This window comes from Suncus etruscus, chromosome 3, assembly GCF_024139225.1.
Source record: "Suncus etruscus isolate mSunEtr1 chromosome 3, mSunEtr1.pri.cur, whole genome shotgun sequence".
Lineage (NCBI taxonomy): Eukaryota > Metazoa > Chordata > Mammalia > Eulipotyphla > Soricidae > Suncus > Suncus etruscus.
In genome coordinates, this window is record NC_064850.1 from 70,182,575 (window position 1) to 70,208,604 (window position 26,030).

General features: G+C 38.1%; 1 protein-coding gene and 1 non-coding gene across 2 annotated transcripts in view; one reads left to right on the top strand and one right to left on the bottom strand.

Annotated features, from left to right (window-relative positions):
* Positions 1-26,030, bottom strand: part of GKAP1 (G kinase anchoring protein 1) — a 73,391-nt gene that overhangs the window by 26,515 nt on the left and 20,846 nt on the right. The window contains exons 4-6 of the mRNA XM_049770704.1: positions 14,758-14,881; positions 11,135-11,157; positions 2,552-2,704 (exon numbers count right to left, since the gene is read on the bottom strand). Coding sequence (XP_049626661.1) covers positions 2,552-2,704; positions 11,135-11,157; positions 14,758-14,881 — 300 coding nt within the window. The remainder of the gene's footprint in view (positions 1-2,551; positions 2,705-11,134; positions 11,158-14,757; positions 14,882-26,030) is intronic.
* LOC126005755 (U6 spliceosomal RNA) lies at positions 16,678-16,784 on the top strand. Its single transcript, XR_007494791.1, has one exon. It is a non-coding gene; the product is annotated as a U6 spliceosomal RNA (small nuclear RNA).

Below are 26,030 nucleotides of genomic sequence, written 5' to 3' on the forward strand. Positions count from 1 at the left end.
ATTATTTTCAATTTTAAAAATTAATACGAGAGATTGCAAAGTCCTAAGAAACTGAGGCAGAAAAACAGCACTATGGTGCTCTGTGTAACTTAATAGTGTCAGTTTTGCACCCAAGTAAGCATCCTGAGAAAGTGTGCTCCACTTTGCTCCATTGCTGCACATTTCCTCCAGTCAATAAGCCGTACTACACAAATATTTAACACCTCTAAACTGCAAACGTCACAATGGGAAAGCAATATAGAACACCACTATGCTTTGTGAGCTCAGTGAGCGTAGTGAACTCTGAAGAACCAACTAGTATTAGGCAGCTATATAACCTCTCTGGTAAGGACTTTTGAGAGGAAATGTTGAAGATATTCAAGGAATGCAAAGAAATCATGAAATGGACAGCAAAGAAGACTGAGAGGATGTAAGAGCAGAAATGAGACAAATTCAAACAGAAATGATAGAGCTGAAAAACTTAGTATGTAAAATTTAAAAACTCACTGAAATGCCTCAGCAGTAGAAAACAAAATCAGTAAGGTCAATATCATCATGGATCAGAGGAGCTGCATAACACCTTCAGACAATAGCAGAAGATGAAAGAGTTTTAAAATAAATCAAGAGCTGATGAGAACTTTGGGATGAATTCAAAAGGAAAAACATAAGAATCATTAGTTACCAGAGGGCCAGGAGGACTACCCCTATGGAGAAACAATAGCCAGATATTTTTGCTGAGAAGTTTCCAGAATTAAAGAGAACATGTTCCCACATGCTGGATGTCTAAAGGATACCAGCTAAGAGTTCCAACTAAGAACACTTCAAGACACATTCAAATCAGAATGATAAAAACCATGAACAGAGAAAGAATACTGAAAAGAGAAAGATCAAAAAATAAAATCATGTATAAAGAAGCATCCATAAGATTTATAGCAGATTTACCAAAGGCCCTTCAGGCCTGAAGGCAGGGGTAGGATATAGTGAAAAAAACTTAAATAAACACTTCACCAAATGATACACAGCTTCACAGAAAGAAAAAAAAAAGCAAGGAAATTTATGGACTCAAAATTTAATGCCAGGGGTCAGAGAGATAACAGAGATCATTTTCCTTGCACACAGCTGACCTGCTTCATTTCTTAGTACCCTACATGATCATCCAAGTCTTCCAGAAGTGATTCCTGAGCACAGACAAGGAATAAGCCTTGTATATAGCTGGATGTGCCCCTCCCCGCAAAAAACCACCTCCAAAAACAAAAAGACAAAACTTATATATGTATACATGTATACATACATACATACATACATACATACATACACACACACACACATACAGTTTACTTTGTGAGCTGCATTCTAGGCAAGGTAAGAAGGGAAAGTATTTAAGGGGACACTGTTAAAATACCTTCAGTCAGGGAAAAGTTATGATTGGAGTAAAGAACAGGTTTATAGGTTTACTGTAAAAAGATAAAAGACTAGCATAGAGGTAAGGCGTTTGCCTTTCATGCAGAAGGACGGTGGTTTGAATCCCAGCATCCCATATGGTCCCCTGTGCCTGCCAGGGGCGATTTCTGAGCATAGAACCAGGAGTAACTTCTGAGCGCTGCCGGGTGTGACCCAAAAACCAAAAACAAACAAACAAACAAACAAATAAATAAAAGACTAGTAGTTCTGAAAACAATACATGTCTCAATATGAGAATTTTTCTTTTAAAACTGGAATATTACTTTTTTGCTTCTGAATCTTCCAAAAGCAGGCCACTGACCAAATTTAACTTGAAAGTTATACTATGAAATTTAATCTACAGGATAAATTATTTGTATCCAATTCTCATCTTACAAATTTGTCCATCAAAATCCACCCTGACCATTTACCTTTTCTCTTAAATATTTAATTTTGTATATCTACATGAATATGTATATGCAAATATATATACACACACATAATACAGTTCTAGCTCTTTGCTTGGGAATCATTCCTGCTGGTACTCAGAACACCATAGTGGTACCTAGGATCAAATCCAGGTTGGCTGCATGCAAGATAAGCATTTAGGCTTTATACTAGCTCTCTGTCCCTTTTTATCTCTCTTAAAATCTTCTCTTTAAAGGTATACCTCCTTTCTCAACTACTTTAAATGTTTAGGGAAGGGCCCGGAGAGGAGAGATAGCACAGCGGTGTTTGCCTTGCAAGCAGCTGATCTAGAACCTAAGGTGGTTGGTTCGAATCCCAGTGTCCCATATGGTCCCCCATGCCTGCCAGGAGCTATTTCTGAGCAGACAGCCAGGAGTAACCCCTGAGCACCGCCGGGTGTGGCCCAAAAACCAAAAAAAAAAAAAATGTTTAGGGAAAAAGAGTCTTACCCTACAACTTTACATTGATGCTCAATAATATTAAGCATCCATGATTAGTAATATTCATCTACAAAAATCTCTTATTTAAAAAACTAATCAAGGTAATATTACAATCGTAATATTCAAAAATGTAATTATACTGTCATAACTAACTTCCACTGTTTACTTATTTTATTGAATTTTAATTGTTATTGTGATTTACAGAGACTTTTTACTTTACATGCCTGGTTGTTTTCAAGAGCTGCACAATTATCTGTTCCATTATATTCTGTAAGTTGTTCTCGTCTTTTTTCTCTAATAAGAATTTTATGTACATCATCTTCCAGTCTGTTGAAGAATCCACTATCATGTGATAAACTCTGAGAAGACACCAATTCCTGTTAAAAAATTATTTACACATTCATTCAAAATAAAGTGTAAACGTTTCATAAATCTAGTTAATACTAGAAAGAAAAAATGAATCTAGTTAACCACTAAAATGAAAGAAAATAAAAACTGAGTCTTTTGTTTCCTCTAAATCCACACTATAAAAGGTAAAGAAACATTTATGTCTTCTTATTTCTTTTTCTTTTCTTTTGTGGGTTTTTTTTTTGTTTGTTTGTTTTTGGGCCACACTTGGCTGTGCTCAGGGGTTTCTCCTGGCTCTACGCTCAGAAATCATTCCTGACAGGCTCAGGGGACCATATGGGTGCTGGAATTTGGACCATGGACCTTCTGCATTACAAGGCAAGCGCACTACTTCCATGCTATCTCTCTGGCCCCGTTTTCTTATTTCTTAATGTTTATTGATTAAAATTTTTATTCATACATCAAGAAATTTGCCTACTAAATGTGTATATTTTAACAGCTTTTATTCACAAAAATTTGCTGTAATAACAAATGAAGTTTTATTTTTTGATCACATTGGTGGGAGGGGACACTTCTGGCAGAGTTCAGTGAATTATATGGTGCTAGGAATCAAACCTGGGTAATATATTCATTGCTTAAACATCATGACATTCAATCTCAAAAATTCTTCAACATGCTACACAAAGTAAAATTTTAATTTTAATATATTACTAGCACATAACAATATATTCTTTAGTATCATATTATCGTTAGTTACATTTAAATAGCTTTAACTGGACCTGGATATCAAAGCAGTAGGGCACTTGCCTTGCATGAGGTCAATCTGGATTTGGTCTCCAGCATCCCATAAGTCCCAAGCACTGCCAGGAGTAATTCCTGAGTGCTGAACCAGGATTTAGCCCTAAGCATCACTAGGTGTTTGTTTTTTTTTTTTCAAACAAACAAAATATCTCTTATTTTTAGTTCAATTAGAACCATCACATTATATCATTTCTAAAATCTTTGATCCAGAACATCTCCCCATTACATTTCACCTTTCTTCCTTATAATACTTTCTGTGGAAGAGATTTGGCCAGTTGTATTACAAAGTATTTAACTACTATATTTGTCTGAATGGTTTCCTTTAGGTATCACCTAACTTGTATGTCTCATCTCAAGCAAGATTTTTTGTAAAGTGGAAGGTATTGAGATCTTAAGACTTGATTTGAAAATTGAGTATGTTTAGAAGATCATCTGTGTGTTTTTTTTTTTTTTTTTTTAAGTTTTATAAAGAGCTGTCACTTTGAAATACCACTTTGAAGGCAGGACTTCCCTAGAAGTCTCCAGAGGTACATTAAAAGGTATGAAGGAGGTGGACCTCGCCCCAATCAAACAATGGCACCCAGACAAACATTTGCCCGAAAGAGCAGAGCCCCTTCTCCCTCCAGCAGAGCAGGGCACATCAATGCAGGTGATTGGACACTGCCTCAAAGGCAAAGCCAGAAAAGTGCAAGTGGCCGCACAGTACTCCTACTTAATGAAGCCCAGCACAACAGGTAGAAAACACTACACTACAAGCGTGACAACAGGGAAACAATGCAGGCTTCCACCATGCATAGAGAATGAAGATGGCAGTTCTGATGACCCAAAAAGTACCAACCACATATTTAGCCTCTCAGATAAGGCCTTTAGAGAAGAAATATGCAGGATGTTTATAGAAGTAAAAAAAAAGTATGGAATAAACTGAAAGAACCACAAATAAGAATCAAGAGGAGATGAAAGTAGAAATGAGAAAACGCCAAACTGAAATAACAGGACTAAAAAACCTGATAAGTGAAATGAAAACCTCACTGGAAAGCCTCTCTAACAGAGTAATAACTGAAAACCGAATCAGTGAGCTGGAAGATGAAATGCATAACAATTCCAAGAGACTGGAAAAGAGTCTTAAAATAAACAATTAGACAATGGGAAAAAATCCACAAAGAATGTGAACAGACAAAAATAGAAGTCTTTGGGGGAGGGGGGTGTTCCCTTTGTGATTGTAACCCAACTATGATCATGTTACTTAAATAAAAAATATATTTAAAAAGAAAAAATAGAAGTCTTTGATAAACTATAAAAATAACATGAGGCGAGAAGGTAGGAGTGGAGGTTGCAATGCTGAGTACTGAACCAGAACTACAACTCATCAGCAATTTCCCTGGTATCTAGGTTAAGGTTTTATTGTAGGGTGAAGCTGGGGTTTTGAGGCCAGATCTTGTTCTGCCTTTATGCTTAGGGATCATTTTTTTTTTTTTTTGGTTTTTGGGTCACACCCAGCAGTGCTCAGGGGTTACTCCTGGCTCTAGGCTCAGAAATCGCTCCTGGCAGGCTCGGGGGACCATATGGGATGCCGAGATTCGAACCACTGTCCTTCTGCATGAAAGGCAAACGCCTTACCTCCATGCTATGTCTCCAGCCCCTTGGGATCATTTCTGATGATGTCTTGCATGTGGCTGACCCAGACCAATGGTGGTTTGAATTCCGGCATCCCATATGGTCCCCTGAACCTGCTAGGAGTGATTTCTGAGCACAGAGTCAAGAGTAAATCCTGAGTGTCACTAGGTGTGACCCAAAAACAAAAACAAAAAAGAAATGAGAGAAGGGATGTCACAAGAGTTACTACAGAAATTCAAAGAATTGGGGCCGGAGTAATAGCACAACAGTAGGGTATTTGCCTTGCAGGCTGTCGATCTGGGACGGACCCAGGTTCTATTCCCAGTATCCCAGATGGTCTCCCGAGCCAGCCAGGAGTGTTTTCTTATCACAGAGCCAGGAACAACCCCTGAGCGCCACCAGGTGAATCCAAAAACTAGAAAAAATAAAGAAAAGAAAAAGAAATTCAAAGAATAATCAGAGAATATTTTGAGAAACTTTATGTTACAAGAGAACTGACAGGAATGGATAACTTCTTAGACTGCTATCCTCTCCCAAGGTTGAACCAAGAAGATATGGAAAACCTGAAGAGAACTATCATTTTTACACAACTTGACAAGGTAATTAAAAGGCACTGCAAAACTAAAGCTCAGGTCCAGATGGATTCACTAGTAAGTCCTCTCAAACTTTTAAAGGAAAACGAGTGTCAATCCCTTTTAGGCTTTTCCAAGAAAGTGAAGAAACAGACACACCAGTTGCCAAAATGATATAATAGTGGGTAGAGCACTTGTCTTGCACACAGCTGGCCTAAGTTCAATCCTCAGCATCCTATGTGGTCCTCCTGAGCACTGTCTGGAATAATCTATCTTTGTCTTTTTTTTTTTTTTTTGGTTTCTGGGATACACCCAGCAGTGCTCAGGGGTTACTCCTGGCTCTATGCTCAGAAATTGCTCCTGGCAGGCTTGGGGGACTATATGGGATGCCAGGATTCGAATGACCGTCCTTCTACATGCAAGGCAAACACCCTACCTCCATGCTATCTCTTCGGCTCCTGCTGGAGTAATTTTTGAGTGCAGAGCCAGGAGAAACTACTAAGCATCACCAGGTGTGGGCCCCAAAACAAACAGAACAAAAAACAAACAAAAAAAAGTAACACTCTCAAACAGTTTTAGGAAGAGAACATTATCCTAATATCAAAAGCAGAGAGACCAAAATAAAAGAGAATTACAAGCTGATATCCCTGATGAACACCATGCAGAGATCTGCAATATGATAGTAGCAAGTCGAATTCAACAGCTCATCACAAAGATCATACACTATGACCATGTAGGATTCATCCCAGGAACGCAAGGATGGTTTAACATACACAACTCAATCAACATACTAAATCATATAAATAAAATAAAAATCATATTATCATATCAATGAGGCAGAGAAAGTATTTGACAAGTTTCAGCATCCATTCATGATTAATAACCCAACAAAATGGGAACTGAAGGAACTTTCCTCAACATAGCTAAAGCCATTTACTACAATCCACATGAGCAGTAGAATGTTCATATATAATTTAGAAAAACTAAATTCTTTTTCTCTGACATCAGGCATGAGACTAGGCTGTCCACTTTCATGCTTCTATTCAGAATAGTACTGAATGTAATTACTATAGCAATCAGACAATAAAAAGACATTAAGGGCATACAGACAGGAAAGGAAGAGGCCAAACTTTCACTATTTGCAGATATGATACTATATATTAAAATTTTTTTTTTTTTTGGTTTTTGGGCCACACCCGGTAATGCTCAGGGGTTACTCCTGGCTATGTGCTCAGAAGTTGCTCCTGGCTTGGGGGACCATATGGGACACCGGGGGATCGAACCGCGGTCCGTCCAAGGCTAGCGCAGGCAAGACAGGCACCTTACCTTTAGCGCCACCGCCCGGCCCCTATATATTAAAATATTTTAATACAAAATAACTACAGAGGGTGGAGAGATAGTACAATGGTAGGGTGTTCACATTGCATGCAGCCGATCCAGGATGAATGGTGGTTTGAATCCAGACATCCCATATGGTTCCCTGTGCCTGTCAGGAGCGATTTCTGAGTGCAGAGCCAGGAATAATCCCTGAGTGCCACCACCATGTCTTATCAAAAAAACCAAACCAAAATAAAACAAAACAAAATAACTACAAAAATGGCTTCTTGAAGCAACATATTTGATTAGTAAAATGACAGGCTACAAAATTAATATGCAAAAGTACATAGATTTTCTACTACAAATAAAAGAAAGATATATTTTTTAAAAAAAAATCCCATTCACAACTGTGCCTCAGGAAATCAAGTACCTCAGAATCAACTTTCTTATCAAGGCACAGAAATGTAATGGAAGACTACATATATGAATTTTTTATCTTTTATAGTTTAGTCAAACATTTCTAAGAAACAACCAAGGTTAGCAAAAGGTCAGGTAGTCCTAGAGAAGGTGCATATAATGAGCTGAGGACTCTTAATGATAATTACTGGAACTCTGGCACCCACAGGGAAGACCCTGGGGGTGGGAGTTCTGTATACAGTCTCTTAACTGCTACCCTTCCCCAGATGAAGACAACTTCAGAGATTACACCTTAACCTCATCATTCCTTACATTCCCTTATGAAATCTTAAGACCCTCTTAGGCTTAGTTAGCATTAATTGAGAATATGTTATCTGTCCTTCTTTCTATGACTGATTATTGATGAATAATAAAAGTCCTACATGGAAGACAGTCGGAGCTCACACTCTTAGTCCACCAGGCATAAGCACCCTGACCCATGCTATCTTTCTAATGGCTGTCTTTTTCTTAGTCCTCATGGTACCTTGCTTCAGGCTCATTCACCTGGAGCTGGCCTCTGCACAGAAAGACTTACAGAAAGAAAACTCAAAACACTACTTCAAGAAATAAGAGGATATGAGAAAATGGAAACATATCCCTGCTCATGAACTGTAAGGATTAAATAATCAAAATGGCAATATTCCCCAAAGCAATGTACAGATTCAGTGCCATGACATTTTTCAAATAATAGATCAAACACTCTTGAAATTCACATGGAACAATATATCCCCCTAAACAAAGCAATCCTTAGGAAAAAAAAAAGAAGATGGAAGCACTGTGCTTTCCCCAGCTTCAAAATATACTATAAAGCAGTAGTAATTAAAACATCATAGTACTGAATTAAGACAGATCCTCACATTAATGGAACAGATTTAAATATCTTGAGAGAGATCCTCAGTAATATGTTAAGTTAATGTTCAACATGAAGTGGAGCAAGAAAAGCCTCTTCAACAATTGGTGTTGGAAAACTTACATGCAAAAAATAAACTCAAACCTCTTTCTAACACCATGGACAAAAGTCAAATCAAAATGAATTAGACCTTGGTGTTAGACCTAAACCCATAAGGTCAATAGAAGAAAATGTAGTCAGAACTCTCCATGACATTGAAGCTAAAGGTACCTTCAAGAATAAAGCACCACTGACCAAGGAAGTGGAAATAAATATTAAAACATGGGAATAGAGGGGGGTGAAGCAATAGCACGAAAGTACTTGCCTTGCATGTAGTAAACCCAGGTTCAATCCCCCAGCATCCAGTGTATTCCCCCGAGTCTGCTAGGATAAATTTCTGAGCACAGAGCCAGGAGTAATCCAAGTGCTGCCAGGTGTAGCTCCCCAATTATAGGAATACATTAAAAAAGCTTCTATACCTCAAACAAAATGATGACCAAGATACAGAAACAGCCCACGAACTGAAAAAGTATTTACCCCTAATCACTTGAGAATGGGTTAATATCAAAGATACATAAGGAACTGGTAGAATTTTACAAAAAGGAAACAACCAAACCCATCAAAAAATGGGAAGAGATAAACAGAAACTTCATCAAAGAAGAAATACAGATGGACAAAGGGCACATGAAAAAAAAAGTTCCATATCACTAATCAGGCAGATGAAAATCAAAACAATGAGATATTATCTCACAGCACAGAAACTGGTACACATCAAAAAGAGTAAGAACAACCAGTGCTGACGTGGATGCAGGAGGAAGGAATTCTCATTTACTGCTGGTAGCAATGTCGTCTGGTACAGCTTTTCTGGAAAACAATATGGATATTACTAAGAAATCCAGGAACTGAGATTCCATTTGACTCAGCAATCCACTTTTGGAATATACTCCAAGAGTACCAAAACAAAATGAAGAAAAGACATTTGCATTCCCATGTTCCTTGCAGCACTATCCACAATAGCCTAAATCTAAAAACAACATAAGTGTCCAAAAAAGTATCATGCAGGCTATTAAGAAACATGATAGAAAAATTGAATGCCCAAAGACAATGGAAATAATAAAAATGAGAACTAGTATTCAGTAGGAAACATGCTACTTGATGGGACTGGGGAACAGGATGTAGGGATGGGGGTAATGTAGAAATGGGCAGCAATTATGGGGGGAGGGGAGTACTCAACCAGGAGGAAGAGGAGATGCAGAAGGTGTTACGTTATTATGTATGAAACCCTGTTATTATGTATGAAACCCTATCAGTAGAAGTACTATAAACCACAATACAAAAAAAATAAATTAAAAAAAAAGAAACAGAAGCTGACTGGGAGACAGGAGGCAAATGGGTGTGGGTGTGGCAATGATGGAGGAAAGAGGACATGATTTGAAACATTGCATGCTTAGAATCCAATCAAGAATTTTGCTATTTCACTGTGATTAAATTAAAAAAGGAAATAACCAATAGCAAATTATATGGAGGCTACATTGTCTTTTAATAAATGGCATGAGAAATAAATGGTAAGGTCAATCTTATGTATAGATATATCACAGCCAATCTAACAGTATTTCCAAAATTCCTAAATATCTTAAAATTTTTTATTATTTTAATTTTTATTATGATGTTGCAGTTTTTAAGACTCTTAATAGTTTCTCATGCACATAATTCCAACACTAAACCCATCACCAGTGTAGACACCTTTCTCCTCAATGATTCCAATGTTCTTCACCCCAACTGAATTCTGTGGATCAGTTCTCCTGTTATGTCTTTAGCCCTTTGTTGCTACCTTGCTATGAATCTTTAAGCCCCACATATGAGGGAGACCATTCCATATCTATCCTTCCTACTAAGCATTATATTCATTAAATTCACTCAGACTGCTGCAAGTTGCATAATTTTTGTTCTTACAGCTGCATAGTATTCCATATATATGTATATACACACATGTTGTTTCAATATCTTAGCTACTATATTGAGTATGATGATGAACATAAATTTTTCAAATGAATATTTTTGTGTTTGGGGATAGAGGCCAATAAGTGGTATTAGAACTGAATTCCATGAGAATTCTTAAATATCTTAAATCATGGTTTTGGGATATTTTCTTTTCTATTTTTCTTTCTTTATTGTTTTGTTTTGTTTTTGGGCCATACCTGGCAGTAGTCAGAGATTACTCATGGCTCTGTGCTCAGGAATCACTCCTGGTGGACTCGGGACCATAAGGGATGCCAGGAATCTAACCTGGACTGGCTACATGCAAGGCAAACACACTACTCTCTGTGCTATTGCTCTGGCCCTTTTTGGAGATATTTTAATGAAGTACACACTTGGAGTGTTATAGCCCTTTCCCTTAAAATTTAAATGTACATATTGTGGCCTTTTAGTTCAGACGCAACAAATTAGGGTGTTAAAGCCAAATGAGAGACCTGAGCAATAGTATAGCAGGTAAGGTGCTTGTCTTGCAAGTGGCCGACCTGAGTTTGACCCTCAGCATTCTCTTTGGTTCTCCACCATCAATAATCCCTGAGTACTTTTAGGTGTGGTCCCTGCAAAAAGTGCCAAAAGATAGTGCACTTTACATTAATATTTTATTGTATTGTAATCCTTATTTGTCAGAAATGACTGCGTATACTCTTAAGAAATCTGTGAAATATAAGAAATCTGTGAAATAACCCTTAGTAGCTACTCTTTCAAAATTATTTATTGCTAAGCATTAAAATATATTTAAAATAAGTTTCCAGAATAAAATGGTTTCAAAAACTTACCTCAGTCTTTCTACTAACATGATCTGTGAATGAAAAAAAAGTGAGATTTCACTGGAGGAAATGAACTTTAAATATGCAAAAATATTTCAACAACCTAACTGAAAAGATTTTCAAATTATAATAAGATATACAGATATCAAAAAAAGAATTCTAGATATCATTTCTGTTTTTTTCTGAATTCATAAAATTTAATTTTCTATGACTAAGATACTAAAATTCAGAATATAGTTATTGATTTTATCAGCTTAGGGATCTAGATTTTATATCCTAGTAAATTCTACTCATACCAAGAGTATTATTAAGTATTTTTAGTATTATTAAATTTTATGGATTCCATAGAGATAATTTTAGTTCTATATAATTTGGTGGGAGAAGGAAACTAGAAATATATGTAAAATCAAATGATAAAATATTTGTAACTATAAAATTTGTACAATCCACAGCCTTTGTAGAATAAAAGGTAGAGTGGTAATTTGTATTCTTTAAACTAAATGTCTGATTTTTGATCTTAAATACATCAATCATAGTGATTTGATAATACTATGGAGTAAACTTTAAAAACATATGTGGATTTGTAGAGTAATTATCAAAAAACTTAAATAAATCTAACCAAATTATTTTATTTATTATAATCAAAAATTATTTCTGAAAAGGAATAAGAAAAAGACAAAGGGAATCCAGAGAGATATATAAAATTTTATTTTTGTTTTTGTTTTTGGGCTATACCTAGCAGTCTCAGAGGTTATTCCTGGCTCTATGCTTAGAAATCACTCCTGGCAAGTTCAGGGGACCATATGGGATGTTGGGAACTGAACCTAAGTCTATTCTGGGCTGGCTGCATGCAAGGCAAACGCCCTACTGCTGTGCTATATTTCTGGCCCCAGATATATAAGATTCTAAGAGACTGTGCATCATATTTAAATTGGTGACCTGAGGAACAAGGCAGGCATATCTATTCATATTGCTATTATTCAACATAACATTGGAATATACCCTATCTATACAAAGTAAACAAATAAAAAAGGAATTCAAACTGAAAATAAAAAACAAAAGCTTATCTTTCACTTTTTATAACTCATGATAATATACATAATACGCCTTTACCAAAATCTTTTAGAAACAACAGACTAACAGTAAAGTTACAAGTCACAAAGTCAATAGATAAAAAAATGCTCTTTCTGGGGTCGGAGAGGTAACATGGAAGGCATTTGCCTTGCATGCAGAAGGACGGTGGTTCGAATCCCGGCATCCCATATGTTCCACCAAGACTGTCAGGAGCAATTTGAGTATAGAGCCAAGAGTAATCCCTGAACATTGCTGGGTGTGATCCCAAAACAAAAACAAACAAATAAAAAGCTATTTATATGTGCAAACAACAAACTAGAAGAGAAAAAATTCAAAAAGGAAATTCCAAGCCTGGGAAATAACCTGAAGGAGTATATGGAGTATATGCTTTGCAAGCTAGAGTCCAGGAGTCAGATTCCAACAATGACTGACTGGTCCTCCAGGAACCACTCACAGAAGTGGGTGACCCTTAAGCACTACCCCTAGAGTAGTCCCTAAGCACAGCTGGATATGATCAAAAATCCAAAACCAGAAAAACAATCCCACTTACAAATGTGTTCAAAATCACCAAGAACCTAGGAATCAACAGAGGTGAAAGTCTTCTGATAAATCAAAAACTATGCCACTATTAAACTGAATGCATAAAGAAATGGTAAAGCAGTTCCAATGCAAGGATTAACATTGCTAAAATGACCAATTTACCCAAAACCTTATGATTCAATGAAATGAAGTCCCTATCAAAATTCCAATGGAATTCTTCAGAGAGACACATAGAATAAACACTGCCACAATTGTATGAAACAAGAAAACTACCTATGGGGCCAGAGAGATGGCATGGAGATAAGGCGTTCACCTTTTATGCAGAAGGTCAGTGGTTTGAATCCCAGCATCCCATATGGTCCCCTGAGCCTGCCAGGAGTGATTTCTGAGCATAGAGCCAGGAGTAACCCTGAGTAACCCTGAGTGCTGCCAGGTGTGACCCAAAAACCAAAAAAAAAAAAAAAAAAAGTACCCAGAGTCAAAGTAATTTGGAGAAAAAACAAATAGGATCACTGTGTTTCCTGACTTTATACAACTCTAATAATAAAAAGAAGTGATACTATAATAAAATCAGACTTCTAAACCAACAGAATAAAATCAAGAGCCTAGAAATAAACCCTCAGATTTATGAAGGATCACATTATAATAAAGGAGACAGGTGTGTTAAATAAAAGGGGAACTGGAGCGATAGTCTGGGTAGTGTTTGCCTTGTACGAAGTGGATCCCTAGCATCCCATATGGTCCCCTGACTCTGCCAGGAAAATTGCTGAGTGCAGAGCCCCTGCTCAGAGTAACCTCTGAGCACCACCAGGTTTAAAAAAAAAAAAAAAGTCATTCCGTAACAAAATAATACTGCATTTATAGCCAGCATCTTATTGGGGGCCGGAATCATAGCATAATGGGTAGGGCACTGCATGTGGCTGACCCAGATTCTATTCTGGTATCCTGTAAGAGTAAATTTTCTTTACTCTTACCCAAGAGTAAAATTTATTTATTTATTTATTTATTTAGCCACACCCAGTGGCTCTCAGGGGTTCCTCCTGGTTCTGAGTTCAGAAATTACTCTGGCAGGCTCAGGGGACTACATGGGATCAGTCAGCCACATGCAAGGCAAATGCCCTACCTGCTGTGCTGTATGGGTCTGGCCCCAGGAGTAAAAATACAAATTGTACCATGTAGTTTCAAATAAGTGAAAACACTATTATGAGAACAATAATATATATATAATCATTTTAAACTACTAAAGTTAATTTTATATTTCAGTGAATTTAGAAAAGTGAAAATCCAGAAATGGAAAAAGATAATTTTTTTTCTGTTTTGATTTAGTTTTGGGTCACACCCAGTAGCACTAGGGTTACTCCTGGCTCTGCACTCAGAAATTGCTCCTGGCAGGCTGGGGTACCACATGGGATGGCAGAAATTGAATCTGGGTCCAACCTGAGTCAGCTAAGTGCAAAGCAAATGCTCTACCACTGTGCTGTCACTTTGGTCACCAACAAAAAGATAAATTCTTTTTTTGTTTTTTGTTTTTATTTTTGGGCCAAACCCGACTGCTCAGGAGTTACTGCTGGCTCTGTGCTCAAACTGCAGTCCATCCTAGGCTAGGCACACAAGGCAGATTTATGCCTTGCACCACTGCTCCGGCCAGAACAAAAAGATAAATTCTTAATAAAGTTTTAGTGGCTGATTAAAAATTACTTTGACTACAAATAATTCATTTCTAAATAGGTCTATACATTTTTATAATTTAAGTAACATTTACAAAATAATTTTTTATTTTATATTAGAAAGGCACTTATAACTTAGAATAGGGTAAGAGAGATAGAACAGGGGTTAAGGTAGTTGTCTTGCATGCATAGAACCTTGGTTCAAAATCCAGGTACTGCAACTGGTCCCTGGAGTGATCCCTCAGCACAGAACCAGGAGAAAGCTCTGAGAACTGCTGGATGTAGCCAAAAAAAAAAAAAAAAAAAAAAAAAAAAAAAAGCTTTGTCAGCACATCAGATTTCATACATTACCTTCAGATTGAAAATCTTTTAGAGATACTGTGAGAGATTTGTCTTTCCCCTGATGATTCTTTCTTTTATCTTTCTTATTCATAATCTTGGACTGAATTGAAGTAGTTTCAGCAGTTTCATACTCCTAAAAACAATAATAAACTATAGTTAACACTAGGAAAATCAACACTTTGATTGTTTTTAAAATAATTTTTATTGTGACCAAAAGTGAATAACAATCTGTTTGCTTTTTTAGCTATTTTTAAAGACAAATACAAAATAAAAAATTGGAGCCAGAGAGAGAGCACAGCAGTAGGGCGTTTGACTTGCTTTCGGCTGATCCGGGAGGGACTCGGTTCAATTCCTGGCATCCCATATGCCCTCCCCCCACAAGCCTGCCAGCAGTGATTTCTGAGCGCAGAGCCAGGAGTCACTGCTGGGTGTGGCCCAACAACCAATCAATATAATGCTTTAAAAAATCAAACTTAAATTATTTAATTATATAAGAGAATACATGTTTATTTATATATTCAATTTCTTCTCTCTTAAACCTAAAATTTATATTAACAACTATACCTTGGTCTATACATCCACTCGCAGCCACTTTCTTCATTTTAAGACCAAACAAACTTAATACAATAATCTATAGCCAGATGAGTGGTTGAACCTGCACAAGAGCAACAAGGCTGTAGGACACAGACACAAAAGCTTTTGGACCCTGAGGCTGGAAAATGAGATGCATAACAACTCATACAATAGAAGAGGCTGGAAAAAGAGCTTCAAAACAAATGATAAAACAATGAGAACAGTCTTCAAAAATGGGAACTGAAGAAGTCTTTAATAAACTCGACAGAAACAACATAAGAATCATTGGAGTCCCAGAGAGAAAGGAAAAAAAAAACCATGAAGTTTCAATAATAAAGGACATCTCGTAGAGAAAATCCTAAAGCTAAAGAAAGCATGCAACAAAAAGCTACAGGCCCAAAGAATATCAGCCAAAAGAGATCCAAAGAAAAGCACCCCAAGACAAGTCCTAGTCACAATGACGAACCCCATAGATAGGGATGAAATACTGAAAGCAGCAAGATCAAAAAGGAAAATTACATTCAAAGAAGCATCCCTAAGATTTACAACAGATTTGTCAAAAGAAACCCTCAAGGCCAGAAGGCAGTGGAGGGATACAGTGACAAAAATGAACAAAATGAATGCATCGCCAAGAGTATTTCACCCAGCCAGACTTACATTCAGGTTTGAAGGAAAGATATACAGCTTCACGGAAATATAAAAGCTTAGAAACTTCACAGATTCTAAACCATTCTTAAAGGATGAACTGAAAGATCTACTTTAAAATAAGACAGACCACAAGACATACCAAACTCCTACCAAAAGATGACAATTAATCTCATAACAATCATCTCTCTCAATATCAATGGACTAAAGCACCTGTTAAGAGACACAGAGTGACAAAACAGATCAAAAGCTGAATCCAATCAATATTTTGCTGCCTACAAGAAATAAATCTGAATAGCCAGAATAAACACAAACTCAAATTCAACGGTTGGAGGACAATCATTCAAGAAAACAACTCCCTTAAAAAAGGCTAGAGTGGGGGCCGGAGAGATAGCATGGAGGTAAGGCACTTGCCTTTCATGCAGGACGGTGGTTCGAATCCCGGAATCCCATATGGATCCCCTATGCCTGCCAGGAGCGATTTCTGAGCATAGAGCCAGGAGTAACCCCTGAGCGCCGCTGGGTGTGACCCAAAAAACAAAAACAAACAAACAAACAAAAAGGCTAGAGTGGCCAAATTATTTTCAGATGACAGAGTTTTAGACTTAAAAAAGTTATAAGGGACAAGTATGGGCATTTATTAATAATTAAGGAATATACCCAACTACAATCATGCTTGTAATAATGGTGCTTAAATAAAAATTTTATATAGTGCTCGCTTCGGCAGCACATATACTAGAATTGGAATGATACAGAGAAGATTACCATGGCCCCTGCACAAGGATGACACGCAAATTCGTGAAGCGTTCCATATTTAAAAAAATTTTTTTATATAGAAAATAATTAAGGAATATGTAAAACAGGAAGAAATCACACTCCTAAAAATATGTGCACCCAATGAGGGATAGTAAAATATTTAAAAGAACTACTGAAAAACTTGAAGATATCAATAATAAAACAGTAATAGTGGGAGACTTCAACACTGTCTTGTCACCACTTGACAGGTCAATCAGACTAAAATCTAAGAATATACTAGCATTGAAAGGAGCAATGAAAAGAATTGGTTTAGTGTATATATATATATATATATATATATATATATATATATATATATATATATGGCTCTTCACCCTCAGGAAACTGGATACACATTCTTCTCCAATGCACGTTTCATTCTCCAAAACAGACCACATGATAGCCCATAAAATATACTGACATAAAATAAGAATAACAAAAATCGTACAAACTACCTTCTCAGACCAGGATGCACTGAAGTTAGAAGTGAATAACAAGCAGACATAGAAGGGAAATTTCAACACTTGGAAATTAATTTGCTCATTACTGAACAGCCAGTGGGTTAGAGACTAAATCAAAGAGGAAATCAAAAGATTCCTGGAAACAAATGAGAATGGAAAACAAATTACCAGTCTGTGGGACACAGCAAAAACTGTACTGAGGAAAATTTATCATTTTGCAAGCATTCATCAGAAAGAAAGAAGGGGTCCACTTAAATGACTTAATATCATAGCTTACAAAACTGGAAAGTGAACAACAAAATGAACCAAAAATAGGGAGATGGAAGGAAATAATAAAGTTTCAAGCAGAAATCAATGAATGGAAAATCCACAAAACAATTCAAAAAAATCAATGAAAGCAAGAGTTGGATCTTTGAAAAAATAGACAAGATTGATAAACCACTAGCAAAACTCACAAAGGAAGAAAGAGAAACTTAATAAACTGAATCAGAAATGAAAACAGGCAGATTACTACAGATACTACAGGGCTCTCATACCTCCCAAGGTTTGAACCACGATGATCTACCATATTTCAACAGATCCACCACTATTCAGGAAGTTAAAATGGTAATCAAAAGTCTTCCCAAAAACGTAAGACCAGGCCCTGATGGATTCACTAATGAATTCTTTCAAACCTTCCAAGAGGATCTACTGCTTGTACTTTTCAGGCTTTTCCAGGAAACTGAAAAATCAGAAATACTCCCAAATAGGTTTTATGAAGCTAACATCACCCTGACACCAAATCCAGACAGAGATGCCACCAAAAAAGAGAACTATAGACCCTGAGGAACATGGATGCAAAGATCCTTAACAAAAACCTGGCGAAGGGCTGGAGAGAGAGCACAGTAATGTTTGCCTTGCAAGAAGCCGATTCAGGACCTAAGGTGGTTGGTTCGAATCCCAGTGTCCCATACGGTCCCTGTGCCTGCCAGGAGCTATTTTTGAGCATATAGCCAGGAATAACCCCTGAGTGCTGCCGGCTGTGTGTGCCCCCCCTCCAAAAAAAAAACAACCCAAAAAACCAACCAAACCAAAAAAAAAAAAAACCTGGCGAATAGAATCCAATGTCTCAAGAAAAACATACACCATGACCATGTAGGATTCAGTCTAGAGATAAGGATGGTTCAACATACGCAAGACATTCAATGTACTACACCACATCAACAAAAGAAAAATTAAAAACTATATGATCATATCAATATATGCAGAGAAAGCATTTAATTAGGTGATAAACACTCAACAAGATGGGAATGGAAGGTACTTTTGTCAATATAGTCAAGGCCATTTTCATAAGCCCATGGCAAATATTATACTCAATGGGGAAAAACTGAAAGCCTCCCCACTAAGATCTAGCACAAGGCAAAGCTTACCCTCTCTCCTCAATATAGTACTGGAACTACATTCAATAGTAATTAGGCATGAAAAAGATATCAAGAGCAAACAGATAGAAAAGGAAGAAGTCAAGCTCTCACTGTCTGCAGACATGATACTATACTTAGAAAATCCTAAACACTCTACCAAAAAACTCCTAGAAACAATAGATTTAGGGGAGTCTAGCAGCATAGGCTTCGGCAGGCCTCCGCCATGCCGGAGGCCTTCTTAACCAGGCCTAGGGGCAGGACTTGGGTGACCCCAGCACTCCTCTACCACCTTGCTCCAGATCTCCAGGGCTTTCCCAGGCCACAAGCCTGCGTAAGCCAGCGAGGTGGGTCCTTTGGCGGAGCTTGAAGGTACCCTAGGCTTTCCCCCATTATCCACTCGGCTTCTTAGGGAGGGGCTGGGTGGGGGCCCTGAACTTCCCTCCCAGTTTCTTGAAGCAGTCACTGATAATCTCTTACCAGTCTGTATTTTCAAAACCGTTCGGGGGCTAGCGCCCCCGTGCACACAGTATCCATTAATAGTACTATCACTGAATTATGTTTTTATGTATGCAGAATGTCCATTTTGTATTCTGTCCTTTCGCACACACCTACAAAAATCATTTTTCTCTTTAACTTTCTCACCCCCTATCATCATTACTCCACATTTACCCTTTTTAACTTAAGTACTGTAGAGTTCTAAGTCACAGACTAAGTGGTGCCCTGGATTTAACATCTCAACTATTCCAAAAGGTATAAAAAGGACACGTATGTCTTCAGCATTTTATGCGTGTTTTTTTTTTTTACGGCTATAACTCTTGCTGAATATTTTCTTATACAGTGATGATTCCCCTCCCTCCTTTATCTTTTCTTCTCTTTGTGAACTGTTCAATAGGGAATTTGGTGAAAGAGTCCCTCAATTTAATGCTTATGTTTGAACCAAGTCATGGGTATTGTTGGACATGTTCTTACTCCCCCATATACTCTGATATGCCACGTGGTTTTATTTCTTGTTTGTATAGGCACATTAAAATGGGAAAATACTATACATACAAATAAGTTTTTATCTAATAGAGATGGGAATACACAAATCTTGTAGTGCAATGGAACCTTACACCCTGAACATTGACATAAAGACCTGGCACAGGCCTCAGAAGAATGGGCATTCTCCATCTACCTCTGATCTAGGGAAGACATCTACGAAACATCCAAGGTTGTCTATAACATCACCTGGAGGCAATCCTCTACCAGGGAAGACCCTACCGCTGCTCTGACATCAACCTACTCAAAAGAGACTTCCCTTAACACTGAGAAGACTTAACAACAATAATGACCTGCTTACTGGACAGGGCTTTCTGTATTGCCCCTTAATTGTGAGGTGAAACTAGAGGATACTCCACACCAGCCTGACTTCAATGTAGGATGTACAGATTCCAGGATCTTTAATACAGAAACCTGATGCCAACAATAGAGACTGCGTGAAAAATAAAACTGTATTGGCACTACAGACAATGACTTGGATTGAATAAACTAGTTTGCCTGGAGCCTAGAATTGGTCTTATGCCAGGAAACTTCAGGGGTAGGGTCTCCTTGTATTTAGACCAAGGCTTTTCCTTTCCATGTCCCCCATATTTTGGTGGGCCTATGCAAACAATATTTGCCACTCTAACACCGTTTTTACTGTGTTCTTTTGACTCTAACCCTTAAAAAAAACCTTAAACTTTTGATGTTAACTTAAACTAACGAGCATGAAAATATAAAAAAAAATACTATGCCTTTAATGTTTAAGGAGTCACATCTCATGGCTTTTGATTGCTTTGTGTACTGATAAGAAATGTTATAATGTACTACAATCGGGGGACTTGTGAACAAAGTAATTGTATGTGGGTTCTGCCTTATTTTTCTTATGTTCTTTGACTGTAAGTTCAATATTTAGGCATCAGCAAGGGGATTTCTTTTGAGAACTCTGTTTATGGGCGATTGTCCTTCCACTGTAACTTTACCTTCTCTTTGCATCATTGTTCTCATAATCAAAAATAAAAAATAAAAAAAGAAGCAATAGATTTATATAGGAAAGTAGCAGGCTACAAAATTTACACACAAAAGTCAATGGCCTTTTTATACACAAATAATTATAGAGAAGAAATAGACATTAAAAAACTAATCCCATTCACAATACCACAAAAATTCAAATAACTTGGAGTCAACTTAACTAAAGAGTAAAGGGTCTATAGGTCCTCAAACTATGGCCCACGGGCCACATATTGTATTTGTATCTGTTTTGTTTCTTCATTGCAAAATAAGATATATGCAGTGTGCATAAGAATTCGTTCATAAGTTTTGTTTTTAGTATAGTCAGACCCTCCAATGGTCTGAGGGACAGTGAACTGGACCCCTGGTCTATACAAAGAAAGCTATAAAACACTGCTTCAAGAAATACAAGAGGACACAGGAAATGGAGACATACATCTTACTCATGAACTGGGAGGAGTAACATCATTAAAATCACAATAGTCCCCAAAGCATTGTACAGATTTACTGCAATCCCTCTAAGGATACCCATGACATTCTCCAAAGAAGTAGATCATACACTCCTGAAATTCCTCTGGAACAATAAGTGGTCAAGAATAGCTAAAACAGCCCTAAGGAAAAAGAAGATGGGAGGCATCACTTTCACGAACTTTAAATTGTACTACAAAGCAATAATCATTCCAGCATGACACTGAAATAAAGACAGACCCTGAGACCAATGAAATAGACTTGAATGTTCAGAGAATGATCCTCAAACTTACAATCAACTAATCTTTGATAAGGAGGTAAGAAATGCAAAACGGAGCAAGAAAAGCCTCTTCACCAAATGGTTTTGGGACTATGTTGGTATTACTGGTCAGCCACATGTAAAAAAAGCAATCTCGGACCTTTATCTAACACAGGGGTCTCAAACTCAATTTACCTGGGGGACGCAGGAGGCAAAGTCGGGGTGAGGCAGGGCCGCATAAGGGATTTCACAAAAAGAAAAGTCCTCAAACGTCATTATTAACAGCTTTAATTATTTCTTCTGAACATGAATAGAACATTGAGTGAAGATCATGAACAGTTCTTCTGAACATGGCATCTTTTGCCTATTCCTTGCTGCCAGAGACTTGACAGTGCTTCTTCTCACAAATCTGAACCACATTTGGCTTTAGAGAGGAAGCAGTTGAGACCCTCAGTCTGGCTTGAAGATGATCATCATTAAGTCTAGACTTGTACTTTGACTTATTGAAGTTCAATGTGGAGAATAACTTTTCACACAGATATGTGCTCCCAAAAAGGCATGGTGCGCTTGAACATTCGGGAAAGCTCAGGGAAGCTGGGGGGCAATTATCTCAAAAACTGCCCATGCATGTCTGCTTTTCCACTAATCTCCCTGAACTTGGCTTTGAGATCAGAGTTGCACTGTGGGTCAATGAGCTCCATTTGAAGCATAGGAGGGGCATCTTGCACATCAAAGGAAAAGGGGTCCCCAAAAATTTGGAAAGTGGCTCTGTGCCTTTTGAAGTCTGAAAATTTGTGATCAAATTCCTTCTCTGTGGGCTGGGAAGGTGGCAATAGAGGTAAGGTGTCTGCCTTGCAAGTGCTAGCGTAGGATGGACCGCAGTTCGATCCCCTGGCATCCCATATGGTCCGCCCAAGCAGGGGCGATTTCTGAGCACAGCCAGGAGTAACCCCTGAGCGTCAAATGGGTGTGGCCCAAAAACCAAAAAAAAAAAAAAAAAAATCCTTCTCTAGCTTAAAAATAGCATCAATACATTTCTCACCACTGAATGGTATGCCTGCATCCACAATGTCCTTGCATGCTGGGAAATGGCAAAGGTTTGTCTGAGAGAGCTGGGATTTCCATAACACAAGTTTTGTGGAGAATGCTCTTACGTTGTCATAGGCAGCACAGATAAGCTGCCCTGGGCCTTGTAACAGCTTGTTTAGTACATTCAGCTTATGTGTGATGTCAACAAGAAAAGCTAAGTCCATGAGCCATTTGTGATCACTCAACTCAGAAACAGCATTCCCATCCTTCTCCATGAAGGCTTTCACTTCTCTCAACCCAAAAAATCTTTTCAGGACATTTCCCCTGCTGAGCCAACATACCTCGGTGAAATAGAGCACATCTCCATATTCTGACTCCATTTCCTCTAAAAAAAGCACGGGACCTCCTGTGCTTTAAGACCCTGGATCTGATTTGGTTGATGCATTTCACAAGAACAGACATCACATTGTCACACGGCAGGCATTTAGTGCAAAGGGCCTGCTGATGGATAATGCAGTGAAGAGCAATGGCCTTCTCTACACCCTCCTCTTCAAGTTTTTTTTTTGAACAAGTGCCACAAGTCCATTTTTCCTCCCTGTCATCGATGGCGCTCCATCGGTTATTATTCCAACAAACCTCTTCCATGGCAAACCTGCATTCTCAATGGCATCACACAGATGCTGAAATATCTCATTAGCGGTGGTCTGGCCATGCATTGGAATTATTGTGAGCAGCTCCTCTGTCAATTCAAAATTGCAATCAACACCATGGACATAAATTGTGAGCTGCGCAGTGTCTGTCATAGCTGTGCCCTCATCAAGAGCAACTGAGTATGCATCAAAACATTTGACTTTCTCACACAGTTGATGATAAAGGTCACTTGACATGTCAGAAATGTGCTCTGCCAGTGTTGGCAGAAAGGCTGATTTTGCTAAACTGACCTTTCTTTTCCAGACAGATAATACTTGCAGCCTGTAACATGCATTGATTAACAAACTCTCCTTCTGTGAATGGTTTCCCTGCCTTAGCAATCATCTCAGTAACAATGCAACTAACTTCAACTGATGCAACATTCTCTTTGGTTGCTTTCTTGAAGAAATCTTGTTGCCTCATTAGACATGCTTTAGGACTGGGAACCTGCTTGGCTCTCTCATTCCTTGATATTTTGCACATTCTACAGCATGTTTAGTTGAATAGTGGCATTTCAAGTTGTATTCCTTGTGCACTGCAACTTTCTCTGAGCAAATAAGACGTGCTTAACAAAGAAATACTGCGTCTCCCACTTTTCCTGAAATTATCTGTGCTCGTCATCAATCTTTCTCTTCACTGCAGGCTTTGATGAAGTCATGATGAAGGTATGACAAAATCTAATTCTGTAATAAACTTCTCTCCCTTCGGCCTCTGATAATGCAAGGGACAGCGGGCAGGAGCAGCAAAAATGACATCTGCGCTAGGAGCAAAGTATTCGCGATTATTCACTTACCAAATATTCACAATAAAAAAATCGCATTAGTAAGAAAAAAAATCACAAAAAATCGCATTAAACATTTGCATACCCCAAATAGAACTGCTCGGGGTATGGGAATGTTTAATGCGATATTTTTCTTTACTAATGCGATTTTTATTGCGATTATTCGGTAAGCAAATAATCACGAATACTGCGATATTTGAAGGCCGGCCACAGGCCACAAAATGTTGTATGGAGGGCCGAAAACAGCCCGCGGGCCGCGAGTTTGAGACCCCTGATCTAACACCATGCACAAAGATCAAATCAAAATGAATTAAAGCCCTTGATATCAGACCTAAATTGCAAGGTATAGAGAAGGAAACATAGGCAAAGCATTCAATGACATTAAAATTAAAGGCATCTTCAAGGAGGAAACATCACTCTCCAAACAAGTGGAAGCAGAGATAAACAAATGAGATTACATTAAACTGAGAAGTTTCTGAACTTCAAGGGAAACAGTGACTAGGGTAAAAAATCTCACCCATGGATTGGGAGAAACTATTCATACAACACCCATCAGATAAGGAGCTAATATCTAAAATATACAAGGTTTTGACAGAAATTAACAAGAAGGCCGGAGTGGTGGTGCAGGGCGTAAGGCGTCTGCCTTGCGTGTGCTAGCCTAGGATGGACCGTGGTTCTATTCCTTGGCATCCCATATGGTCCCCCCCAAACCAGGGCAATCTCTGAGCATATAGCCCTCTGCTCTCCTATGTTCATCAGAGCACTATTTACCATAGCCAGAATCTGGAAACAACTCAGATGCCCAACAACAGATGAATGGCTAAAGAAAAATGGTACAATGGAATACTATATAGCTGATAGAAGAAATGAAGTAAAAAACTTTGCTTATACATGGATGGATTTGGAGACTATTATGATGAGTGAAATAAGTCATAGGGAGAGAGATAAGTACAAAATAGTCTCACTCATCTGTTGGATTTAAGAAAAAGAAAAGACATTTTAATCATAACACCGAGAAAAAATAAAGATGAGGGCTGTAAGGATCAGCCCATGATAAGAAGTTTATCACAAAGAGTGGTAAGTGCAATTAGAGAAATAACTTCACTAACAGCTATCATAAAAATGACAGAGAAATACAATGCCTATCTTGAAGACAGGCAGGGACAACAGTGGCTGGGAAAGTTGCACTGGTGAAGGAGGCTGTGCATTTTGAAACCCAATTACAAACATATTTGTAATCACTGTGCTTAAATAATTATTTATCATAAACATCTATAACTAATTTATTTTCCTGGCATCTGTTATTCTCTAAAATTAAGATCAAACTCCACTTAAATACTAAATCCAAAAGCCATTAGTTTTTTTTTTCTTTTTTTTTTTGGTTTTTGGGTCACACCCGGCGGTGCTCAGGGGTCACTCCTGGCTGTCTGCTCAGAAACAGCTCCTGGCAAGCACGGGGGACCACATGGGATACCGGAATTTGAACCAACCACCTTTGGTCCTGGATCGGCTGCTTGCAAGGCAAACGCCGCTGTGCTATCTCTCCGGGCCCAGCCATTAGTTTTTCAAGTATCTTTTGGTTCTTTTACCATACTTCTGATAACTTTTTTTTTTTTTTTGGTTTTTGGGTCACATCTGGCAGCGCTCAGGAGTTCCTCTTGGCTATGCACTCAGAAATTACTCCTGGCAGGCTCAGGGAACCATATGGGATGCTGGGATTCGAACCACCATCCTTCTGCATGCAAGGCAAATGCCCTATCACCATGCTATTGCTCTGGCCTCACTTCTAATAACTATTGTCTCCTTTGGTGGCTTCTTTTTCCCAAACTTTATTTTAAAATATAGTTGCTATTTCTGGGTTTTTTTGTTTTTTGTTTTTTGTTTTGTTTTTTTTTTTTTTGGTTTTTGGGCCACACCCGGTGTTGCTCAGAGGTTACTCCTGGCTGTCTGCTCAGAAATAGCTCCTGGCAGGCACGGGGGACCACATGGGACACCGAGATTCGAACCAACCACCTTTGGTCCTGGATCGGCCGCTTACAAGGCAAATGCCGCTGTTCTATCTCTCCAGGTCCATACACTGTTCTTTTAAAACATCTTTAAACATTTATTATTTTAGAGGCAGTATCCAGTGATGCTTGGGCTTATTCTTGCCT